This window comes from Elgaria multicarinata, chromosome 2, assembly GCF_023053635.1.
Source record: "Elgaria multicarinata webbii isolate HBS135686 ecotype San Diego chromosome 2, rElgMul1.1.pri, whole genome shotgun sequence".
NCBI classification, from domain to species: domain Eukaryota; kingdom Metazoa; phylum Chordata; class Lepidosauria; order Squamata; family Anguidae; genus Elgaria; species Elgaria multicarinata.
This window is the reverse complement of record NC_086172.1, coordinates 43,703,927-43,727,853: the sequence shown is the minus strand read 5'-3', so window position 1 is coordinate 43,727,853 and position 23,927 is coordinate 43,703,927. Positions and strand designations below refer to the sequence as shown.

The 23,927-nt window shown below is 41.8% G+C and overlaps 1 protein-coding gene across 5 annotated transcripts in view; it reads left to right on the top strand.

The window, feature by feature from the left end:
• The window catches only part of UBR3 (ubiquitin protein ligase E3 component n-recognin 3), a 108,159-nt gene that overhangs the window by 51,659 nt on the left and 32,573 nt on the right, over positions 1–23,927 (top strand). For 3 of the 5 annotated variants that reach the window (XM_063116408.1, XM_063116410.1, XM_063116407.1), the window contains 6 exons: positions 3,535–3,684; positions 4,591–4,724; positions 10,593–10,703; positions 12,815–13,027; positions 14,294–14,430; positions 18,359–18,444. In XM_063116408.1, the coding sequence (XP_062972478.1) occupies positions 3,535–3,684; positions 4,591–4,724; positions 10,593–10,703; positions 12,815–13,027; positions 14,294–14,430; positions 18,359–18,444 (831 nt within the window). The remainder of the gene's footprint in view (positions 1–3,534; positions 3,685–4,590; positions 4,725–10,592; positions 10,704–12,814; positions 13,028–14,293; positions 14,431–18,358; positions 18,445–23,927) is intronic. The other 2 variants (XM_063116411.1, XM_063116409.1) reach the window with 1 other exon arrangement.

Below are 23,927 nucleotides of genomic sequence, written 5' to 3'. Positions count from 1 at the left end.
AGAGATAACTGGGAATTCCTCTCTCCGCTAGCCTCCAATGGGCAGGGCTTTGTGGAAATGTCCCTTTGTGGGCTAGATGGGGAATCTCCGCAATCCACGTTAGGGTTGCAGGCTGGAAGTTCTGTATCCCTGGCTTAACATTTGCTAGATTGTATCTATTCCATTTATTGTATATGTGAATGCCCAGTGTTGACTGCTCTTTCCATATGACAGTGAAAACTATAAATGAAAAGGTTAACAAGATTTAATGGTTAACACAAAACTTTATTGTTTTGTATACAGATATTTTTTCTATTTTTTTTAACAACATAGCTATTGTGTATGCTGAAGACTGAGTTGGGCAGTGTGGCTGAATCTGTCACCTTAACGTTCACATTTATTTATTTTCAATACCCACTAAGAAAACATTCTTTATGTTTTAAAAAGTATTCAGTAGAGAAAAAGGATAATCTTCTTAATAACATTATTTAAATCAAACATACGAGAAGCTTTGCTTTCCTGTTATAAAATTATGCCTAGTTTCTTCGAGAACAATGTATGTGGGAATTTTCAATAATAAAAGGGAAAAAGATTTTTTGTTCATGTACCGTATTACTTTCTTTAAAACACCCCCAACAAAAACAAAATCTACTGCTGTTTTTCTAGCTGCCACTAGGTGGTGGCAAAAGTTTATACACTGTCAGTAACTACTAGTAGGTATGTATGTATGAGAATTTCATATTTACAAATCACTCAAAAATACCTTGTTGGCAATAGTGAACACAAATTCGAATGGGAGAGCCTGTTTTCTGAAAAGGTTAGCAAATTCTCAAACTTGTTTTCTTGGTCTCAAAATTTTCACCTGAAAAATGCACAAGTTTTGAACAGTGAGCAACTTTTGAAAAGTACACAAATGTTTTAATTAGAATGAACTGAAAAACAGGTTGCAAATGAGAAAAGGAGCAAGCCAAACTGAGCTTTGAAGTAAAGTTTGGAGAATTGCAGCAGGCCCAAGCGTCCCTGATTCTCTAATCCTTTTTAGTAAGGGTTATAGAGGACACACTCTTTCACCTTTATTCCCTAGTTTTTTTCTGGATTTTTTCAGGTTGATGAGTTCCCTCTTATTTGGAGCATTGCCATTACAAAACTAAATGAAAATGGCACCCTCACTGTGACAGGGTTTATACTTTGCCTCATGTATGTGACACAAAGATGTTTGCACTAACTTCACTGCAGGACAGCTCGGAGATAAGCCAATGGGTGCTATCTTATCACCTAAATCTCAGAGAGTAAATTAATATTTATTTGTATCACTTTTCCAAAATATAAAAGTGTTGTAGGCAATTTTACGGCAATGCTTATATCAGGCATATCAAAGAAAACTAACTAAAAGTCTGTCTGAACCAAAGTTTGATTTTGACCTATTACTTGTAGGAAGCTTGACCTGTGGAAAAGAGAATATTATGAAGGAAAAAAAATTGTTCTATAAGCTTCATGCCCCAGATAAGTCTAAACCACAGAGAACAAGTTGGGAAATTTCTATAGAACTATAGAAGTAAAAACAAAGGTCAGCAAATATGAATAAATATGAAGAAAGGGGATTAAAAGAGTACCAAAGCTAATCATATCACACATCATGTTCAAGTGTAAACTTATAAAAGTAAATGAAAATACTGAGTAGGGTTGTTCCCAGCCAGAGTTAACTTATGCTAGCAGAAAGCTGAGTTGGTAATACAGACACTATACTTTGTCTTGCTCTCTTTCCCTGTTTTTTCCCCCTCAATAAATATCATGGTATCAATTTCTTTCTATAATCATCTTAAATACATTTTTGCTTGTTGCTAATAAATGTTTTAAAATATATTCTGTGAGCATCAGTTTATAAAGTAACTGTGTTGTCTGTGAACGACTCAGTTCTTCTCAGCATCAGAAAAATCATATCTTTCGGAACCGAGATATAGACAGGAAGTGTGAGCCTGTCATGAATCAACAGGAGATCAGCTTAATTACGTTTATTAACCTTAGATTTTTACTCCTACAGTGTTATTCTGTGATAGTTGCATGCATCAGATGAAAGCTCATTTAACGTGATGGCAAACTTTCTGTGGGCTGTGTTAAAGTGTGAAGCCAAAACAGACATTACTTTAAATCTGTTTCAAGCAGCTACAAACTTTTCATTTTTATGCTAGATTTGGTGTTGGTCCTGCATCCGGATTTTAAAAGCTCCCACTTATACCTCATGCTATGGTCCAGATCAGGGGCCCCATGCTGAGACTAGCGTGAAAATGGCGGGAAAAGGAGTAAAGATGTAGCTTTTAGACACACATTTAAAGTAATGTTTGTTTTGGCTCAGAAGTAGATATTTCTGCAGCCAATCCTAAAATAAGACCATAGATTGAGAACATAAGAAGGGCCAATGCTGGATCAGATCAAGGTCCATGTAGTTCAGCATTCTGTTCACACATTGGCCAACCAGCTGTCCACAGGAAACCCACAAGAAGGATATGAGTGCAATAGCACCCCTCCCACCCAAGTTCCCCAGCATCTGGTGTGCATAGGCATGTTGCTTCCGATCCTTGATGTAGCATACAGCCATCAGGACTAATTAATAAGGCTAATTAATAAGTTAGGGATGTAGAAGACTTTTAACAATGTATATTATGTTTTAATTGAGTATTACGTATTTTATCATTTATTGTTGTTCCCCGCCTCGATCAGAATGGAGAGGCGGGTATTTTATTTTATTTATTTATTTATTTATTTATTACATTTTTATACCGCCCAATAGCCGAAGCTCTCTGGGCGGTTCACAAAAATTAAAACCACAAAAAACATCCAACAGGTTAAAAACACAATTACGAAATACAGTATAAAAAGCGCAACCAGGATAAAACCACACAGCAAAGTTGATTATAAGGTTAAAATACAGAGTTAAAACAGTATAATTTAAATTTAAGTTAAAATTAAGTGTTAAAATACGGAGTGAATAAAAAGGTCTTCAGCTGGCGACGAAAGCAGTACAGTGTAGGCGCCAGGCGGACCTCTCTGGGGAGCTCGTTCCACAACCGGGGTGCCACAGCGGAGAAAGCCCTCCTCCTAGTAGCCACCTGCCTCACTTCCTTTGGCAGGGGCTCACGGAGAAGGGCCCCTGTAGATGATCTTAAGGTCCGGGTAGGTACATATGGGAGGAGGCGTTCCTTCAGTAAGAAATTATTATTATTATTATTATTATTATTATTATTATTATTATTAGTTTTCTTTTTCATTTCTCTTGGGCTGCAGCTGCTCAGATTGCAAAATTGGTATATGCAGCGGCTTCCCAGTCATTAGCTGCAGTAAAAAAGAAGATGCTTGTCCTGCCATCCAATGTTACAAAGAACATACTTATTTTAGCAGGGACATTAAGCTCTGTGTTAGTAAAATTAAACATGCGGTGCATTCTCCAGTGGAAAAGCAATAAATATGTTTTGTAATGGTTCAGATTACGTACAATGGCTTCAATTTAACCATTTCCATATGAGAGTGTTTTTATCTTGTTCCTCCTCTGATCTTTAGAGTCGCCAGATGCAGATATTGCTATGGAGATAGCAACAGCAGAACAGCATGTTTCTGAAGCTGTATATGATTGTGTTATTTGTGGACAGAGCGGCCCTTCCACAGAAGAGCGGCCAGCAGGATTAGTTGTGCTCTTACAGGCCTCTTCAGGTAGGGCTTCATAAGTGGATTTTCATGGTATAAACTGTTTACTGAGCTGAAGAACGTATCTGTATATTAGACAATCTTTTAATGAAAATTAGTGTTTGCTGTACTTCAACGGAGCTAGAAGAGTCTGGAGTGGGTGAACATATGTCCCTCTCCCATATACACACATGGATAAGTTCTCCAGCCTTTTATTTTTGTATACTGGATTTAATAATATATTCCATAGTATGTATTTTGAGAAATATTATCTCTCTATTCCCATGAAAATAAACTAAGAGAGAGAGAAACACATGCAGTATCTGCCTCCTTTCTGTCCAGTTTCCTAGCCATGGTAGAGGTTAAACCACATATGGCCAACCCTGGTTGCTCCCTGTGAGGCCCACTTTTTCCCACTGCCCGGCTAATCATCCATCAGATGGTGAGCGGGGAACAGAATGCTGTTTTCCCAGTCAAGAACACTAGAGATGGGGTGTTAAACTCCCCCCCCCTCATAACCCCATCCCTTTATCTCAGTGGGCAAGGAGAGAAGGTTTAAACCTCCCCACCCCAGGTGTGTGTGTGTGTATGCACGCACGCATGCACATGTACAGCTTACTCACAACCCAGCACTGCATGTGGCCCTTGGGCCTGGAAGGTTTTCTCCCTCCCCTATATTAAGCTTTTGCATGAGTATAAAAACCTGTTTGTTAAAGCAAAATGTAATATTTAGCAACTTGTATAGTATAGCTCGTTCTTCAGATGGTTTTCCTAATGCAATCCTTCTAGTCAATTCTTTGACCACTTTTGACCATTAGTGGGCACCAGATGCTTTATCTGACTTGGAAGAATAAAAAAAAATAGAATTACCTAGGGTGAACTTTAACTCTCTTTCTTGCTATGCGGCAGATATCTTATTCTTTCTCTCTGCAGTTTTAGGTCAATGCCGCAATACTACTGAACCTACGAAGCTGCCAACGTCTGAAAAGGAGCAGATATATCCTTGGGACACATGTGCAACAGTATATGAAGCACGACTTGCGACTTTACAGCAGTTCTTTAAAGATGTATGTTGCTTGCAGCAGTACAGTGTGATAGCATTTCATTTATTTGACTGTATTTAATTGCATTAGCAGCTACTTTTTCTGGTTAGATACTGTGATTTCTGTAGTCACAATTTTGTTGAATCAAAATGATACTCTTGGCATATTTAAAATTATAATATCGCTACAATGGTTCCACGGGAATTAAGGGTTTGGATAATGTCTCCGATTCTGAAATAGTAACTGTGAGAACTAGTGTCATTGACTGTACACGGTGTTCATTTTGGGAAGTGTAAGTTCAAATGCTTGCTCAGCCATGAAGTTAAATGGATGGTCTTCAGTATCTGTAGATGTCACAATTAGGGTTCTGGCGAACCACAGGTTTGATGCTATTGGAATGCAGTTATGCTTACCAGAACACTCTTTTTCTTTTAAAAACTGATTTTAAAAAGCTAGCTTGGTCATAGCTTCAGCAACAAAATTGGGCCCCTGAAAAAATTATTGAACCCCCCCTTCCAATTCACCATCTGCTAATTGGGGACTCACCACTAAACCTAACATCTTGTTTGCAAAATGAAGATACTGGTGATGGGAAATTTAAATATATATTTGTTTGAACATAAGAAGAGCCCTGATGCTGGATCAGACCAAGGGTCCATCTAGTCCAGCACTCTGTTCACACAGTGGCCAACTAGCCATTGGCCAGGGACCAACAAGCAGGACATGGTGCAACAGCACCCTCTGGCCCATGTTCCCCAGCAACTGGTGCACACAGGAGTGACATAAGAGATTCCTGTGCAGTTCCTGCACACCTGAAACCTATTTGCAAAGTTTTCACAGGTTTTACATCTCCCATGAAATGGGAATTCACCTGTGCTCCAAATCCCACTCTTGGTGTAGTATATATGCAGAATTGTGAAAGTTTGATCTCAGGAGAACCCACCATATGAAGGCTGCATTCCGATTTCTAGGAGAAAGCAAGGGCAAAAGGGGACAGGAAACTTAATAGCTCTTTAGACTACGGGGATTCCAGGACTTGAAAATGAAACAGAAGCAGAGAAGAAAAGTCTTTGCTGCTAGGAAGCAGAGAGAGAATAATCTCATCTGCACCACTGTTAGAAGAGAAAGTGAACAGCTCTTTTTGGCCCCCGGAATTACTACTACTTTGTATCCAAACAACACACATCTTAGAACAGGGTAGAGGAGGAGGAGAAAATGAGACGTAAGCACAGAAAGAGAGACAGACAAGCAGCCCAACTATGCCTGTGCCAGTGCTGCTTTTACCTCCCCTCTATGGAAATAGGCACTCCTTGGGCAGCTTTGCTCTTGGAACAGAAGTCTTTCAAGTGGAGTGGAGATGTGGGTGTTGCTGCTCTCCAACTCTGAGTTCTCCACGGGGCAGCTGTCGCTGCAGTAGTAAATTCTGCTACCCTCATTGGTGCTCCAGGAGGGGTACTCCTTGGCTGCATGGCATCAAGCTTCCCCTCTGATTGAATGGCAAATGGCAACAGGAGGTGGTGGTGGTGGTGGTAGTAGTGGGAGGGGGCAGGGCTCATTCGGCCACTGTCCCCCAACCAGATGCCTGAGGCAAGAATCTCACCTTGCCTCATGAGAGGGCTAACCCCGGAACTTTTCACCATCACCACTTCCTAGAATGTTTCCTATCTGATTGTTCAGGAGAGCAGGAACAAATCTGGGGCCTGCTATTCACTACAAACATCTTGGGCTATATTTTCTGATATTGGTCATCTGAAAAAGATACGGTTTTCATTTGTACTCCTTGTCCATGTAGCAGTTTTTGTAATGTTTTGTCATGCCCAGACATGTGCTTTTGCTAACGTAGGTTTGTTTTGTTTTAGTTTGTTGGAGCATTGTGTTACTAATGGAACATTCCATCTTCATATAAAAATAGATACAATAACCTGGTTGGTACAACATGGCAGCCCACTGTGGGTTAATTAACCCTTGGTGGGCGCTGTCCAGTACATTGATGGTGCTATATAAATAAATAATAATAATAATAACAATAATAACAATAATAATAATAATATGGATATGCAAGCCCCAGACGGTGGGGTGCCATTGCTTGCATATTCATAATGGTGGCTGACACATGCCACAGCTCCTCACAGGTAAATTAATCCACAATGGGCTGTTGTGCTATGTGAACTGGCCGATTGTATGTTCTGGAATGGCAAATATTGCTAGAAGACTTGTTCTTTCTGACGCGATTAGGTGTCCTTTGTCCTTGGGAAACAAGATAACTGCTTTATAAAATAACAGTATTTCTGTTTTAGTTGAGAAATATGTAGTCCAATTCAGATATTAATTGAAGCAGATGTTTTTGCTTTCTTTCAGCTTTCTAGATAATTACTGTGCCCATACGGTCACCGCAGGAAATAATTAATCCTTAAATTTCTATTGGCATAAAAACAAACCTTTGTTAATCCCTTGAATAGTTTGTTCAGCTGAACTAAGCAATAAAAAAAATCCTGTTGTAGATCAGCACTACCTTAACTGTAGGCATTATTACTGTAGTGTCAATTATGATAGAAGGCTTTAAGGGATAATTTTACTTGTTTGTTAATTTTTTTTTTTGCATGAAATAAAATGGAAGCCATATACATCATTGAAAGCAAAAGCTCAATTCTATTTCCAAACAAGCCTAGAGTATAGTCAGTGTACGTATATAGTCTCTAGCAAATCCAGAAAGGGGAGATATTGACTCCTTCCCCTGAACCGCAGTACCCACAGCAGGAGCGGTAAAAAGTGGGGCGGGGAAAGGGGGAATATCCCCCTGTTCTGGATTTGCTGGAGACTCTGGAAAGGAGGAGGACATGGACAAGTGTCAGTTCAGCACTTAATAGCGAGAAGATTTTATTGCCAAGTGGGAAATACTATCCTACCCTTTTGGTGCACCTTCTGCTCTTGCATTCCCCCCACCCACCCACGCACCCCGGACTTTGGCAACTGTGCTCCAATTAGCTTATCTGCAGGCTTGCATTGTCAATTTCCTTGTAAGTTACCTATTCCACTTTGAACTAAAGGGGCTGGTGATTGGAGAAGGGAGGGTGCCTGAACAAGATGGGTTTTGCCACAAAGGTGCCTGTGATACATGCCAGAGCCAGCTGGAGGACTGAGGGGAAGGAGTGGAGTGTACTGTCAGGCGTACTGTGGGTTGTTCTATGAACAACCAACCCACTGTGGCTTTTCGCAAGGTGGCTTGGCATGTTGAATGAACCCAGCCATTACGTCAACAGCATTTCCACACTCTACCAAGGAAGTTACCTGATCGAAAAATTAAATAAGATTAACCTGGCAAGATTTGTTCTTGACAAATCCATGCTGGCTTCCAATGCATTAGTGCATTAATGTCAAAGTGCCTCGAGTTTGAGCTCCTTATTATCTACTTTAGTATCTGCCCAGTTAATTGTTTTCAGACTTGCTGGTCTGTAATTCCCCAAATCCTGCTTTTTGTCCTTTTTGAAGATAGGGATAACATTTGCCCTACTCTAGTCTTTTGGTACTTCACGCATTCTCCAGGATTTCTCAAAGAAAATAGATAGAGGTTCTGAGAGTCCATCTGTTAGCTCATTTCACCCTAGGATGCAATTCATCTGGACTTGGGTACTTGATTCCTGCATTGAGCAGGGGGTTGGACTAAATGGCCTTGTAGGCCCCTTCCAACTCTGCTATTCTATGATTCTATAACTCATTTAAAGTTGCTTAAGTGTTCTCTGACCATCTCTCTCTCAACCTCAAGCTGCAATTCTACTCCTGTTTGTCACATATGCCAGATGGGACACAGATCCTGTTGTGGGAGAAGTCAGATCCTGTTTTGGAAAAGACTTTTCTTTGTCCCTTGTCAGCATTTTGCCATCTTTGGTGAACAACTTGTCTACCATTACTTTTGTGCTCCTTTTACTTTGATTGTATCTGAAGAAGCTCCTTTTGTCCTTAGCATCCCTCAGCAACCTCAGCTCATTCTGAGCTTTAGCATCATAGAGATTGTTTCTTATTGAGCCTTTAGTATTCCCCCTTTTTTTTAGGAATCCCCTTCCCTCTGAAGTCCTCCTCTTGTTAGGTTTTCCTATCATGGAATCCTGCTTATCATTGCTCTGAAGTTCAAGATACACATTTGACTACATTCAGTTTTAGTTTTCCTTAAAATCAAGAACTTGAGCATTACATGGTCATTTTCCTCTGAAGTTCCTGCTACCTTCCCCTCGTCAACTAACTCTTCCCTATTGCTCAGAATCAAGAGAAGGATGGCTGATCCACTCATTCCGTCCTCCACCTTGTCATCAAAGCAAGTCACGAATTCCCTGGAGAGACTATGCTTGGCAGAGTTTGTCCTCCAACAGATATCATGGTAATGAATGTCCCCCATTACTACAACTTTATGCTTCCCTGACATATCTGCAGTTTGCTTTTGGAAAACATCATCCACATTTTCTCCGTGGATTAATATATATTAGTAAATTCCAACCACACTATTGTTTTTATTTCTCCCTCTTTTTATTTTAATCCAGATGTTTTCAACAGGGTCACCATGTTCATTTTCTTGAATACTTGCACTGATGTGTACATTTCTAACATACAGTGCAACTCCTCCCCCCTTTCTATGGCTTCTGCTCTTTTTGAACAAGTTATACCCTTCAGTTGCTATATTCCACTCATTGGAGTCATCCCAACAAGTCTCAGTAATACCTATTAAGTCATATTTACCTTCTTGAATCAAAAGTTCAAGCTCATTTGGTTATTTCCTTACTGTGAGCAATACTATAAAGACATTGAAAGCCATGAACTTTACTCTCCGATGTCCTTCCTGCTTTTTTGTTAAGAGGTTTAACAGGTCCTGTTACAGTTGCTCTCCCAGTTCCTGCTACAATGCCTGAGCCCTTAAATGGAGTCATTATCGCTGGACTTACATCTCCATCACCTACAGGATTCAGTTTTAAAACTTCCTGATCAAACTCACCATTCTTTAGGCAAATGTGTTCTTCCCAGTTTTTGGGAGGTGCAGTCCGTCTCCTGCCCTACATCCAAAAAGTGGAACCCATGGTCCCAGAAACCAAATGTCTCCCGGTGACACCATTTTCATAGCCAGTTTACCTGCAGGATTCTTCTTCTTTTTTCTGGTCTTCTTCTATGGATCGGAAGGATGGATGAGAACACCACTTGAGCCCTCAAGTTTTTGACCTTTCTTCCTAGAGCTTCATTGTCTGACATGACACAATCAAAGTTGTGATTGGCAGTATCATTTGTTCCCACATGAATAAGTAGGAGGGGATAACTAACAGTGAACTTGATAAGTGTTGACAGCCGCTCCATCACATCTTCCAGTCTGTGCTCCTGGGAGACAACATACTTCTTCAGCCAATGGGTTTGGCCAGCACACATCCCCCTTCTTTGCAATAGAGAGACATCGTAATGATAGTTAATCTCAATGGCTTGACGTTAGCTTGTTTCAGTAAATCATATTTAAAACTAATCACAGTTTGTTCTGGTTTGGAGGTAACGCTGAATTATGATTAGTTTAAAACAAAGACAAAGCTTCTAAACTTCTCTTTGTAGCCACCCCAGAGGGGAGAGGGGAGGGGGGAGGGGAAAGCTGACAAGATTAATTCACATAACACTAAACCCCAGTTTAGTGTGATGTCTCAACATAGCTGTGACTGTTGTATGATGTTAGGAGGCTTAAAAGGACATGCACATTTTGTTTTCATTTGCTGTCAAGACTATCTCTGTATAGTTGTACTTATTCTAGGAATTAATTTCAAGTCACAATGAGGTTATCTCAGTGAATCTAGTATAAGTACAGCATCCTGTATTTTTAAACAGTAGTGAATACTTGTGAACTCTCTGAAGTCTTATGCTTTTACTTTTTAGAGTTCCTGTCTGCAGTCTGTATCAATCGGCTGGGAAGGAGGTGTGTATGTGCAAACTTGTGGGCATACATTACACATAGATTGTCATAAATCCTACATGGAATCACTGCGGGTAAGTTAAAATGGAAATTTTCAGAGATTGATCTTTTACTCATTAAATAGGTTTTGTTGTTGATGTTGGTAGAATCCCAGTGTACCAATAATTGTTTTTAGAGTAAGAGATGGGAAATCCATATTTTTAAATACATTGCAGTGCTTTATTTCCCCTTCCCTCCTGTTCAATATTCTAATGTATAAGAACCTATAGTTCAGATTTCCTAGAAGTGTAATGATTACAGAAAGAACTTGGGTTAACTCCAAGGGAAACTCCTGGCTTGTGTACATGCCCCCTGGCACCGCCCACTGTGATACTTGGGACCAAAAAGATTGTGCAGCTTTGATCTAACTGATTCAGACCTAAAGTTATCTTGCATATCACTAAACTGAAGTGGTTTGTGACACCACTTCATGTTAGTGAGGACCAGGTTGTGGGATCCAGTTTATCGTGCAGTGCAACAGCCCACAGAGTAGGCTAAGCGAGCTCCGTAGACTTTCAAAATCAGGTGGTGGTTGTTTTGCCAAACAATTGCTTGGTGCTTTTCATGCTGGAAGTGAACTGATCACCTCACTCTTGGGACTGCATTCGCTTGTTGAAGAAGGGGCTAGGAGTTCGTAAAAGGGATGGACCTCTATGGCCGTTACAGAGCGGGGGAAGGAAGTGCAGTCTGAAGACTCTCACCAATATGATTTTAGCCACCAATGTTGCCCTCTGTTGCCTGTGACAGAATTCCTTTCCCCTCAGTGTTGTAAAATTTCATAGGTTTCCCCTTGTTTTATAAAGATAGGAGTATGAGAATTGGGGAGAGGCCTGTGCCCTGAACATTTTTTGTTGAGGCTGTTTTAGATGTCTTGGATAAGAATGTGGTGCTTCAGTTTTCTCTTATTGGCCTGGTTCAGATAACACACTAAACCATGCTGCTTAACCACAAAATGGTTAATGGAATGCATTAAGGTCAATGCATTCCATTAACCATTTTGTGGTTAAGCAGCATGGTTTAGCATGTTGTCTGAACCAGGCCACTGAAGGATTGGTGTTGTCACATCTACAGAGAATTGAACATTATCCAACTGCAAGTAAAAGTGTAGTTAATTTTGTTACAAACCAAGATTGAACACATGCTTAATTTAAGACTTAGGATTACTCAACACCACTTTTATTATGGAACTAAACATGGTGAAGCAAATGCACAGTTCCCAATTTTGGTGTTTGCCTCATAATGCCAACAAAGGGAAGGGAACTTTTGTATGCGAGAACCAATAGGCAGAAAAGAGATGTTCAGCCTTTCTTGTGTTTGCTGATGACCCCCTGCAAACTCCCTCTGGATATTTTTGGGTTGTTTTTTTAAAAAAATCTTTTTCTATCTCTCTTGGCCTGCAACTCCCAGAGATGAATCGGAACATGACACAACTCTAAAGTACTTCTCTCCTACTAATTCTCCTCTGCAAATGTCCCTACCAATGCTTGCTTTTACAGCATGTAGTTCCATCTTGAGAAAGTGACTACTAAAGTATTAGGTTTGGACTTGGGAGACCCAGCTATCAGGCTCACTGGATGGTTCTTGAGCAAGTGACTATGGGTGCTTTCATATGAGGCTTTTATCACGCCACTGCTGTTTCAGAATTGTGTGTGTGTGTGTGTGTGTGAGTGAGAGAGAGAGAGAGGCTGTCATCTACTCATAAGCCTTCCCTGTTTTTCTACCACTCCCTCCATCTTTTTTCTTAATTTGTTGAGAAAAAAAAGTCAAAATAATTGCACAGAATAGCTGCTAGGACCTCATTGTCTGGAAGCACCCTGTCTCTCTCCCTATCTCACAGGGGGTTGAGTTTAAAGATACTGCTTTGAAAAGTGGGATATGAATGAATACATATTTCCCTTAAATCACATGGTTATGTAATTTGTATGCATTCTGAATTGTCAACAAATTCAGAAGGAATTAAGAAAGCGTGGGTTGTATTTTTTTAAGTTTCAAAAGAACCTTTAATTGATCACTAATGTCTATTCAGCTCCTGTAAGTTGTGACAGCCAAGTTTTCTTTTATTTACGACTTTGCTATCTCTGGTATTGTTAGGGTTATATAATTGCTTGTTGGTTGAGAAATTCACATGCATTTTTATTTCTTTTAGAACGACCAGGTTCTCCAGGGCTTTTCAGTGGACAAAGGAGAATTTACTTGTCCTCTGTGTAGGCAGTTTGCTAACAGTGTCCTTCCATGTTATCCTGGCAACAATGTGGAGAGAAGCCTTTGGCAATGTCACAGTAACAAGACTATGCAAGATCTCATAAAGGAGGTGGAAGAGCTTCAAGAGCAGCTGGGAACTTTCCCAGTAAGCATCAGTGTAAGGCAGAAAGATCCTTGTTAATTTGTCTCCACCTTTTCACCTCTTTTTTCATTGTCCTCCACCCCACCCCATGACTCATTTACATTTTACAGAATTTTAAAAGCTCATTTCTCTGTTAAACACTTCAGAGTTTAAATAACATTAACATTTCAACAGTTACATCATCTTAAAATGGGATATGATTATGTGAGCATTTTGCTCCTGCCTTTTTCCATTTATTTATTGGTCATTAAATTCATGCTTTCCAGCTTTTCCCTTTGTACAGAACTGAACTGTATTACTTGGAACTCATAAATTCTCTGTCATATAAAGCATATCAATCAATTGTAACTTGAAGCCATTTAATTATGCTCTTGAAGAGTTTTTTTTTAACAGGCAGGAGTATTCATTTTACTATGACTTTTACATATAGTTAATACATTTTGAACATTTACACTGATATTCAAAAAGATGTAGTTTAAATTATAAGCTTTCAACAGCAATCCTATCCGTTTGCCTTGAAGAGAGTCCCACTGAACTCAGTGAGGCTTACTTCTGAGTAAACGTGTATAATATTGCATTATTAGAGTACAGTAGCCTTATCAATGACCTTGCTAGTTGTAGGTTAAAATAGTACTTTCCTTATAAAAGATTGACACTTGAAAAAAAATCTGTGTTGTAATTCTAAGTAAGTCATTCTCCGGATACCTGAGAAAGCGCCTTCTCCCTTACCAACCTGCCCAGACATTGGAGGGCATTCTCCTGGTGGTTCCACATGGACCTTTGGCCCAATTGGAATACACCAGGAGAAGAGTCTTTAGTGTGGTGGCCCCTTCTCTTTCGAACTCCTGAAAAACAAATCTTTTTCAAGAAGCCTTCCTCAACCGCTTAGCCACTACTTTTCATTGGTCCTTTGTTTTAAATTGAACAATTTTAATTTGATTTTTTAATCTTTTGTTTTACTGTTTATTCCTATGTGCACCACTCTGGAATCTATTTTAGATATGGAGCGGTATATAAATATTGTAAATAAATAAATAAAAAATAAATACTTCAATGCTTGATTGAGTAATTGCAGAATCTTACAAATTAGGAGTGCTTTGTCCATCCCCACAAAGTGTTTAGATGTAGTTTAATTGTATAAAATTGTATTATATTTCAGCTTCTGATGTATGTCGGTTGTATAATTTGTAAAAGTAATTCTTTCAGTGTGTGTTTTATTCTGTAATGTCTTATTATAGCTAAATGAAATCAGCCATTTATAAAATATTTTATTTTTTGCAGTCAGAAACCAATTTAAGCAAAGAAATGGAATCTGTGATGAAGGATATTAAAAGTACTACCCAGAAGAAATACACGGACTACAGCAAGTCTCCTGGATCACCAGATAATGACTTTCTGTTCATGTATTCCGTAGCCAGGTGGGTAAGACCCCAATTCCATAGTTCTTTTCTGTATGTCACCTGCTAGTTACCTCATTATTTAAATAAACTGAATAGTTGCTATGTTTTCCTGTATCTTGACTTGTTGGGTTTTGACGGAATGGTAATCTGATGGTGTCATACACAGAGTCAGCATTCTTCATAGCTTTTGTTGCATTATGCTCTTGAGATCCAGAATGCCACAGGAGCTTCAGTCTGAATGTGGACCTTTCATTTGAGCAGGTTTTTCCATTCTCTTCGAGGGTGTGCTCATGTCCACAAAGAGAAGATTTGATTCAGAGTGTTTCCATTTGCGAGGTGCTCTACTGGATTGCTTTGCATGGGATGTAATCCTCACCATTCTGAAATGAAGAGTAGAACGCCCATTGTTTTTAGTTCCTGAAGTCCACTTCACTAAAGCCAGAAGTGTTACTTACAGATTCTGCTTTTGTGTGTGTATTTTTTCTTTAAAGTTCTTTGTTGAAATGAATGTAGAAAAGCTAACTGGGTTTAGCTATGATGTTCAACTTCATTTTTGGTCACATTGGACATCAGAAATGTATGAACACAGATTACATATGATTACATATAATCAAGACATTTGAATAACTGAAGTTCAGACTATAATTCCAAGGTAAGGTAGTGGAAAGCACTTCTGTACTAAATCCCTGAGCCATTATGAAGCAAGCTCAAGTTTGTGTCTTCCTGGGTGTGTGTATAATTCCTCCTGACACATTGAGAAACGGGAATAAAAGACTACAGTTTCCAGAATTAGGCAGGGAGATGTTTGTAAGCTGTTCCTCACGCAGCAGTAGAAACTTGGAAACCACTAAGTATGCTTGAAGTCATGCTGACTCTAGGAAGTATAGGTTTATTTTATAAATCCTGATTGATTTACCAGGAAAAATAAAGAACGGCAATTCCCAGAGTTGCCAATGGATCATTCAAGCATGCTCTGAAGCCTTCATTGCACAGAGCTGGAAACTTAGAGAGAGTCTTTTGCTTTTCAAGTACTATTGGTTGTAATTTTCCTTCTCCTCTCTCCCCCTACCCAATTGTAACTGTGAGAAATCAGGGGGAGGATGGTAATAGGCAGGTGAGAGATTTGGTGATGGGAGGGTTTCCCCTGGGTTTTCATTTCTGTAAAACAATTCTAGGAGCAAGTACTGTCTGCATGTCACTGCTTCTTTTTAGTACCTGCCCTACTTCCTGGTTTCATAAAGAGGTATTAACTTTCCTTGTGATACCCATTATCCAGGTTATTGTTTGCCTGCCCACCCACCCCTTACTCCACCATCAGAGTCATTTTAGATTTTTTTTTTTTAAAAAAACATTTTAAGTTGATATTTTGCACATGTACCCATTCATCATAGATTGCTTAATCATTCTTCTGCAGCTTCTTTTGAGTCAGAGTTTTTTTCCCTTGACACTTTTTGGGGGGATAGTGCATCAGAGTTATTGGTGCATGTGGATGTTTCAGGATGAGCAACCTTTTCTTGAATCTTCAGGAAGCCATTCTGTTGTGACAAAACCAGTGGAGCTATGAAGGAGAGCAGTGATTTTTTCCACTCCCAAGTTGATGAATGACTTTATACCTTGACCTTTATAAAAAAAATATTTGGAACTGAAGTCAGTTGATAAATGCATGCTGCAGTCCTCAAACCACTTGTTCCAGAGTCAGGGTGCAATCCTATGCATATTTAGACAGAAAAAACTCCTACAACTCCTCACATTCCCCATGGCTGGCCTGGGAATACTGGGAGTTGTAGGACTTTTTTCCTGTCTAAACTTGCATAGGATTGTACCCTTAGTTATTTATTCCTAAATTCAGGTTTTTCTTAAATAAGGGTTTTCAGGACTTAAGATTTTTATCATAGCATTTAAAGGTTGTATGGTCCAATTGTTTGCAAAGAGGAAGAAGCCACTGTACAAAAAAACACCCAGAGTCAACATTAAAGTAAGATTTGGCTGAAATATCTTTGAAAGCAGCTTTTAATGTACATCCGAAGGATAAACTGAAAGCACATTCACCTAAAGAGCAGCTTAGACTTATGTTAGGGGCCTGTACGAGCCCAGTGGAATTTTGCCTTTTTTTGCATTGAATAGTTGTTCCCATGTCATATTAAAACTGCTTTTGAATCTCTGCTGAGTTCTGGGCCAGCTCCAAGTTTCTGGAACAAGAGATGTATAGTGGATGCTGGGATGTTGTACATATAGCAGGGGTGGCAATGGTAGGTGATGCTGAATATGTGAACAACTGCTTGCCTCTTGACAACACAGTCCTGTCCATTTCAACCCAGTGGCCAGACTTTAGTGAACCTGCCAGGAGCTATAACCATGATTTCACTCAGGCTTGCTCTTACTTACTAAAGTTTAAACAATCCACAGTTTCCTGGGTACATCTTGTTTATTCAGAACATCTGAGTAAACAAGATGTACTGCATTAGAAATGCAGATTTTTTTTTGCTGGAAGTCAAAGGTATCTGACATATTCCTTGATATCTGACATACTAGATTGTTAACGTATTTCTGTTCCAGCTAATCCTGATAAGACCAACAACATCCAGTTGTGTTACAGCTGGTCATTATAAGAACTGCATAATATTAAGAAGTGGTGCTTGAGCTTTCTTGTTTTCCTTTTCCCTCCCCAGCCCTTTTCCCTTTTATGTCATGTCTTTTAAAATTGTAATCCTATAGGCAGGGACTGCCATGTTTTTATTGATCTGTAAGCCACTCAAGGACCCTTTCTCACTGAAAAGCTGGGGTATAGATAGTTTAAATAGATAAATAAATAAATAAAAAATCAAAGGTTGGCGAAAATAGACAGTGGTCTCATTAATATTTCCATGGTGAGCTATAGCACATGATCTCATTTCCTATTCTGTCGACTAATATGAAATCTGTATCCCAGCTTGCTGGTAGGTTTTTAGAAGTTCAGCAAGCACTGCAAATCGCCTGAAGAGTGGAAAATTCCCTTGTCACGCGGATGGCCTTATCAGCAGCAACCAGATGGAGCTCAGAGCCCAAACATTATCAATGTTAAATTGCTTTTTCCTGAAGTAGGGAGGATTAAAGCATTCCTTCAAAAATTGGTGACAGAAGCGGTAAAGTTAGGGATATTAATATATCGAAATGTTACTATTTTAGAAATGTGTGAATAAATTCTAACAAACATCCTGTACGAAAAGCGTCCTCTTCTGACTGATGCAGCTGCAATCTCTACAAAATATTTTATTTTGAATGAAATCCTTCCAAGTTCCCTGCTTTCTTCTGAATTAGCTAGACTCTGTCTAGTGCCACAATTTAGTGACTACTCCTAAGGGGTCTATTTAGGTGACGAGGCTTATTCTTTCCTTCCCTCTCATTGTGTAGGGAGAAAATAACAAATCAGCTGGGCTGTGTCACCTTTACTTGAAATGTTAACACACCAGTGTTTTGAAGGACACTTGGGTATTTGCCAGGCTTTCGGACTGCCCCAAGAAAATAGTAGTAGTTTAAAATCAGGTGGCCGTGGAGATACTGTCAAATGCTAAACCACTCACATGTGCATGTTTGAAATTCATACTAAGCTGAAAGTTCTCCCCGAAATGTAATGCCCAGTGTCCCCTAATGGGGCTTTTTGTCATTTATGACAGCTTCATCCACACTCCATGGGAAGCTAGTTTTGAAACTCGCATCCATAAACAATGCTTCTCTGCTTCTAGTTCACATAGCTGACCCTGTATTATTCATTGGTGTATGGGATGAGAACCCCTGCCTCTACCACATTTGCTAGTTGTGAAACATTTTTTAAAACAAGAGGAGTGTAAAAAGTTGCAACAGGCCTGACCAAGGTGAACATAAACTTATAGGGGAAGCTTTATTTCTTTAGGACTTGCAGATCATTTTCAGATAGGCCGTTCCATTCTTTCTCTTCCCTTTTATTCAGGACAAACTTGGAGCTTGAACTGGTTCATCGGGGAGGCAACCTCTGTCTAGGAGGTGCAAGCACAGCTGGAAAGAGATCATGTTTACGTATGTATATTAAGATTCAAGATGTATATTAGATGAATTTAAGAGCTTCTTACAAGGTCACACTTAAAAGGATTTTGAGGAACCTGGGTACTCTTTTCTGCTTGTGTTTCCTCCACCAGAACGGTGGTGTGCTTTGTACTTAAGATTTTTGCACGTAAGATCTTCGTTGCAGTAGCCGGTGTCCCTGGAGAACCTGCTTTATTTATTTATTTATTTATTTATTATATTTATATCCCACATTTCTTTCTTCTTAAGGAACCCAAAGCGACATATATAACCCTCCTCCTCACAACAACCACCCTGTGAGGTGGGTTGGGCTGAGAGTCTGTGATTGGTCCAAAGTCACCCAGTGGGCTTCCATGGCCGAGTGGGGACTAGAACCCGGATCTCCCGACTCCCAGTCCAACACTCTAGCCACTACACCACACTGACTATATGGGAGGGCCTTGAGTAGTTGAGAATAGCCAGAGCATGTTGCAATGTGTGTAGTGTGCTTGGGAGTACTTAGCTGCATACCTGTAAGGATTCCTAGGAAGGGACTATTGTTCCATCTAGTCCAGTATAGTTGATGCTGACTGACAGCAATGGCTCTCCCAAGTTTTTCCAGCCCTACCTAGAGATGCCACAAATTGAACCTGGGACCTTCTGCATGCAAAGCTCTTGCTTCTCCACTGAGCCACCGCCCCTCCCTCTCCCTCCATGTGGAGAAGGGGTAAGGTCAAGCCCCCTATTAATATAAACATGCAGTCTGGAGCTAGAAGTATAAAACTCTCTTCAGCCCAAATTTCTAGCCATAAACTGTAAACAGGCTGCAAAGGAGGCTGTGGGTTTTAAAACACTCAAGTTGTGTTCAAGCTAGAAAGGCTGACAGAAGAAGAACTGTAACGTGTGACCAAAACTAGGAAGGGAAGTTGTTAGGTGCACTTCTTTGGGGAGGCTATTCCACAGTTGTGCTGCTAAAAGAATGGTCCATTTCAGGTTCTGTGGATGAGCAGGGCGTGTGCCTTGCGCTCAAACACTTCCCCTCTCCCTCCAGCCCAACGGTGAAGAGGCGATCTGAAGCATTTACTCTCTCTTTTAAACTAACTGGAATTTATTGTTATGTCTTTATTTAAACCAGCTTGCCCCAACCTGCTGAGTTCTAGTCGAAAATTTCTGGAGGACACCACATTGGAGGCAGGCACGCATGAATAAGGTCCACTCAGGCCCATTCACACAGGACTAAACTGCTTTAACATTTAGGGTGGACCCTACGTCACCCAAAACAAAAAGACAAATGTTTTCCATGTGCTGATTTATATGAATAGAAGCAAATTTAGAAATTGTCACTATAATTTAAATATAAGTACAATCCCATCTCACTATAGTTGGGACGACTTGGACCAGGTGACCGATGTGCCTTTGCTCAGCCTGCTGTCTAGGTGCTGACTGCTGATGGCCAACCTCAAGGCTTGCTCTGCATTCTTAGGTTCTTCTTCGTGGTCTCTATGCATCACACATATGGGCTTTGCGCCTGCGCAGAGACCAGACCGGAACCTTCTATAGCTGAGTGGAACGTTTTTGGCGGGAACCCCTCCCCCACGCTACCGTGCATGTCCATGGGGTTCCCGCCCTTACCTCAGTTCTTCTTCGTCCGCCATTGTGCACAGACCTGTTTAACCGAACCTCTAGCGTTTTTCTTATTAACATTATTTTCTCTTTTACGATCTTCTTCGTTTTTCGATCTTTTTCTAAGACTCTTCTTACTACTTTTCTTATTTAAAAAAAAAAAAATATTGTAGATATTTTTCCTCAGCGACTTCGGTCGCGTGAGGCCTGTATGGCAGCTGAAGCCCCGTTTACGAAGTGTGTGAAGTGTGGGGCCAAGCTTCCACCTATTGACGGACACTCCCTCTTTGTCCTTTGTTTGTGCTAAGGCCATATCGTTGAGGCCTGCCATCATTGCATGTCGTTTACAAAACAAACGAGGAAAAGCAGAGCTGACGACTTCCCTCCATCTTGGGGGGAAAAAGCTCTCAGAGCCACGGAGGCTCCTACTATGGATAAAACGGCAGTCAGTAAGTCCGTTACCGACAAAACGGCAGCCAGTAAGACCGTTGATGACCGTTGCACTGAGGTGCCTGAGAATTCCAGAGCGGCTAATAGGGCTCAGATACCCCTAACGCCTGGACGGTCACTGGTGAGTTCCGCGGCCAGGAAAATCTCCAAAAAGGCCCGGACTCCCAATCTTCGACGATCGACAAAACGGCAGCCAGTAAGTCCGTTGATGACCGTTGCACTGAGGTGCCTGAATATTCCAGAGCGGCTAATAGGGCTCAGATACCCCTAACGCCTGGACGGTCACTGGTGAGTTACGTGGCCAGGAAAATCTCCAAAAAGGCCCGGACTCCCAATCTTCGACGATCGACAAAACGGCAGCCAGTAAGTCCGTTGATGACCGTTGCACTGAGGTGCCTGAATATTCCAGAGCGGCTAATAGGGCTCAGATACCCCTAACGCCTGGACGGTCACTGGTGAGTTCCGCGGCCAGGAAAATCTCCAAAAAGGCCCGGACTCCCAATCTTCGACGATCGACAAAACGGCAGCCAGTAAGTCCGTTGATGACCGTTGCACTGAGGTGCCTGAATATTCCAGAGCGGCTAATAGGGCTCAGATACCCCTAACGCCTGGACGGTCACTAGCGAGTTCCGCGGCCAGGAAAATCTCCAAAAAAGGCCCGGACTCCCAAATTTTCTTCGGAAATGGAGCGGCGGAACCGGCTAGGAGTCACTCTGCTCCTCCTGCCATACCGACCGCTTCGATACCGAGGCCTCCCTCGGTATCGAGATTCCAGCCGCTACCGATGGCTACGGTACCGACACACCCTCCCAGTCTATCGGAGGGTGAGTTGCGGGATTCGGTTTCAGCGGCCTCTTTCCGAGAGCCTACCAGGCCGTGAGAGGTTCAGGGACTAATCCCTCTACCGCCTTCACCAAGGCACATTCCAAGGCGTCAATGGGAAGGAGCTTCTCAATACTCTTATCCCCAATCAGTATGTGGCGACTATGAATGGGATCGATATCGCCCACTTCCAGGGTGACCACCAGTACCCTCAAGAAGAGTATTATGCGCACCCTTCGTTGCATCATCTACCGCTGCCTCCACCGCCCGCCCACCAATGTCCACGGTGTCGACGCCTCGACACCGTACACAGCCATCGGCATCGACTGCCGCGGTTACCACGATACCGACGGAGCATGTAGACCTCCAGGTGGTTACAGTATCCTTGCCTGAAGAAAATTATTCATCGGATTCTGAATTGGGGTTGTCGGCTACTCCATCGATGCCTTCACCATAAGATGAGGTTCATGACAACGACCCTTCTTCCCCTTCCGACGATATGGTCAGATCTTCTGACCATATGCTTAGAATGCCTCAGGCATTAGGACTGGTGATCCAGCACCACATGCTTTAAAGCAAATGGCTCAATTATTTTGGAAAACACCGGCTATGACTCAAGCCACATCGTAAAGGCTAGAGACCCTCTATCGAGTCTAAGAAGAAAATGTACAGTTTCTGGTCCAACATCCCAAACCTAATTCGATCGTAGGGAGTCGGCTCAAGGCCGCTCACAGAAGGCACATTCTGCACCCGTGGACAGAGAGGGCAGAAAGTTGGACCTTACGGGCCGGAGGATTTACTCCTCTGCTTCTTTGGGCATCAGCCTACGAGGACAAAAAAGAGCGGGCATGAGTCTTCCAAAGTGAAGCTTCAGCCATAGCCAGGCAGCAAGTGTCGACAGCGCGACACCAAGTTGACTGCCATTCCAAGTCGATGATGGGACCCGTGTCCTTGAGGAGACATGCTTGGCTCCGTTCCGCTAATCTGGCTCATGACACCAAAGCCAGGATTGAGAACATGCCTTACGATGGCGAGGGCTTGTTTAATAGCAAGACGGACAAGACCTTGGACTCTATATACAAGGCTTGCACAATAGCCAAGAAAATAAGTTTCTCTGCTCAGCCTGCCCAATACAAGCTGAGACGGTGAACAAGACCGCCTGCTCAACAACAACAGCAGCGGCCCTACTATCAAAGCCAACAGAGGCAGCAACAACAACAACTCCAGAGTAAGCGGCCATATCAGTCTACATTTCAACAAGACAAGCGTCAGCCTGACTTCACCAAGAAGCAGCGAGTTTGACTTCTTTGTCCCACGTCCACCTCCCTTTCCCCATTACCATCAATGGCAGTCAATAACATCAGACTCCTGCGTGCTCACTATCATCAACTCGGGGTATGCCATCGAGCTCGATGTCCTTCCTCCTTCTTCGGGGGTGAAACTAACGGCGCCATCCCTTCCTCTGCTTCCGGAGGTACAGACCTCTGCTATCGAAGAGAGCCATCTCTCCCGTACCCGCAGAGGAACTCAACCAGGGTTTTTTCTCGTGCTACTTCACGGTCCCGAAGAAATATGAGGTCTTCGGCCGATCATGGACTTAAAGCAGTTAAACAAATTCATCATTCCAAGGAAGTTCCGTATGACAACGGTTACTTTTATTCTGCAGCTCCTACACTTGGACGATTGGCTTCTGGTAGCGGACAGCAGTTGCACGCTCCAGAACGACATTTCAACCACCCTCAACCTGTTGGACTTGTTGGGTTTGTGGGTCAACGAGGAGAAATCCATCTTGACCCCACATCAGAAGCTCGACTTTATAGGGGTAACCCTATCGTCTCGAGATGGGAGAGCATACCTGCCCTCGACTAGAGTGAGCACCCTTCAAGATTTATCCATCGCTACTGAGAGCCGCCGAAAGGTTTCGGCATGGACAATTCAGAGGCTATTAGGCTTGATGCAGTCATCAGGTTTGCAAGACTTAGAATGAGAATATTGCAAGCCTGGGTTTTAAGAACTTTCGATCTTCGAAACACTCCTTCGGTAACGATCACGACGGATGCATCGTTGATCGGATGGGGAGCACACTGCGACTCCCTTACAACTTAGGGCCGTTGGCCTCTTTCCCAGAGGGAACATCATATCTACCACCTAGAACTGCTAGCGGTGGAGAATGCAATAAGAACTTTTTCACAATTGATCGAGGGCTGAATCGTCCTGATCGCAACAGACAACACCACAGTAGTGGCGTACATCAACAGACAAGGTGGGACAAAGTCTCATCCTCTGAATCGATCGGCACTCAGGATTTGGAACTGGTGCATAAAGAGAAATACTCACCTGACGGTGACCCATGTAGCGGGCAATGAAAACGTCATCGCGGACGCCCTCAGCAGGTCTTTCCACGTCGACCACGAATGGGAGCTCGATACCGAAGTAAGAGACGTTCTCTTTCGGTACTGGAGCCTCCCTGCTGTCGATGTCTTCGCTACCGAAGAAAACGCAGCTTGTTCCAGGTTCTGCAGCAGAGCAGGAAGAGGAAAGCACTCGCTAGGAGATGCTTTCACCAGAACCTGGAAAGGAAATCTTCTTTACATCTTTCCTCT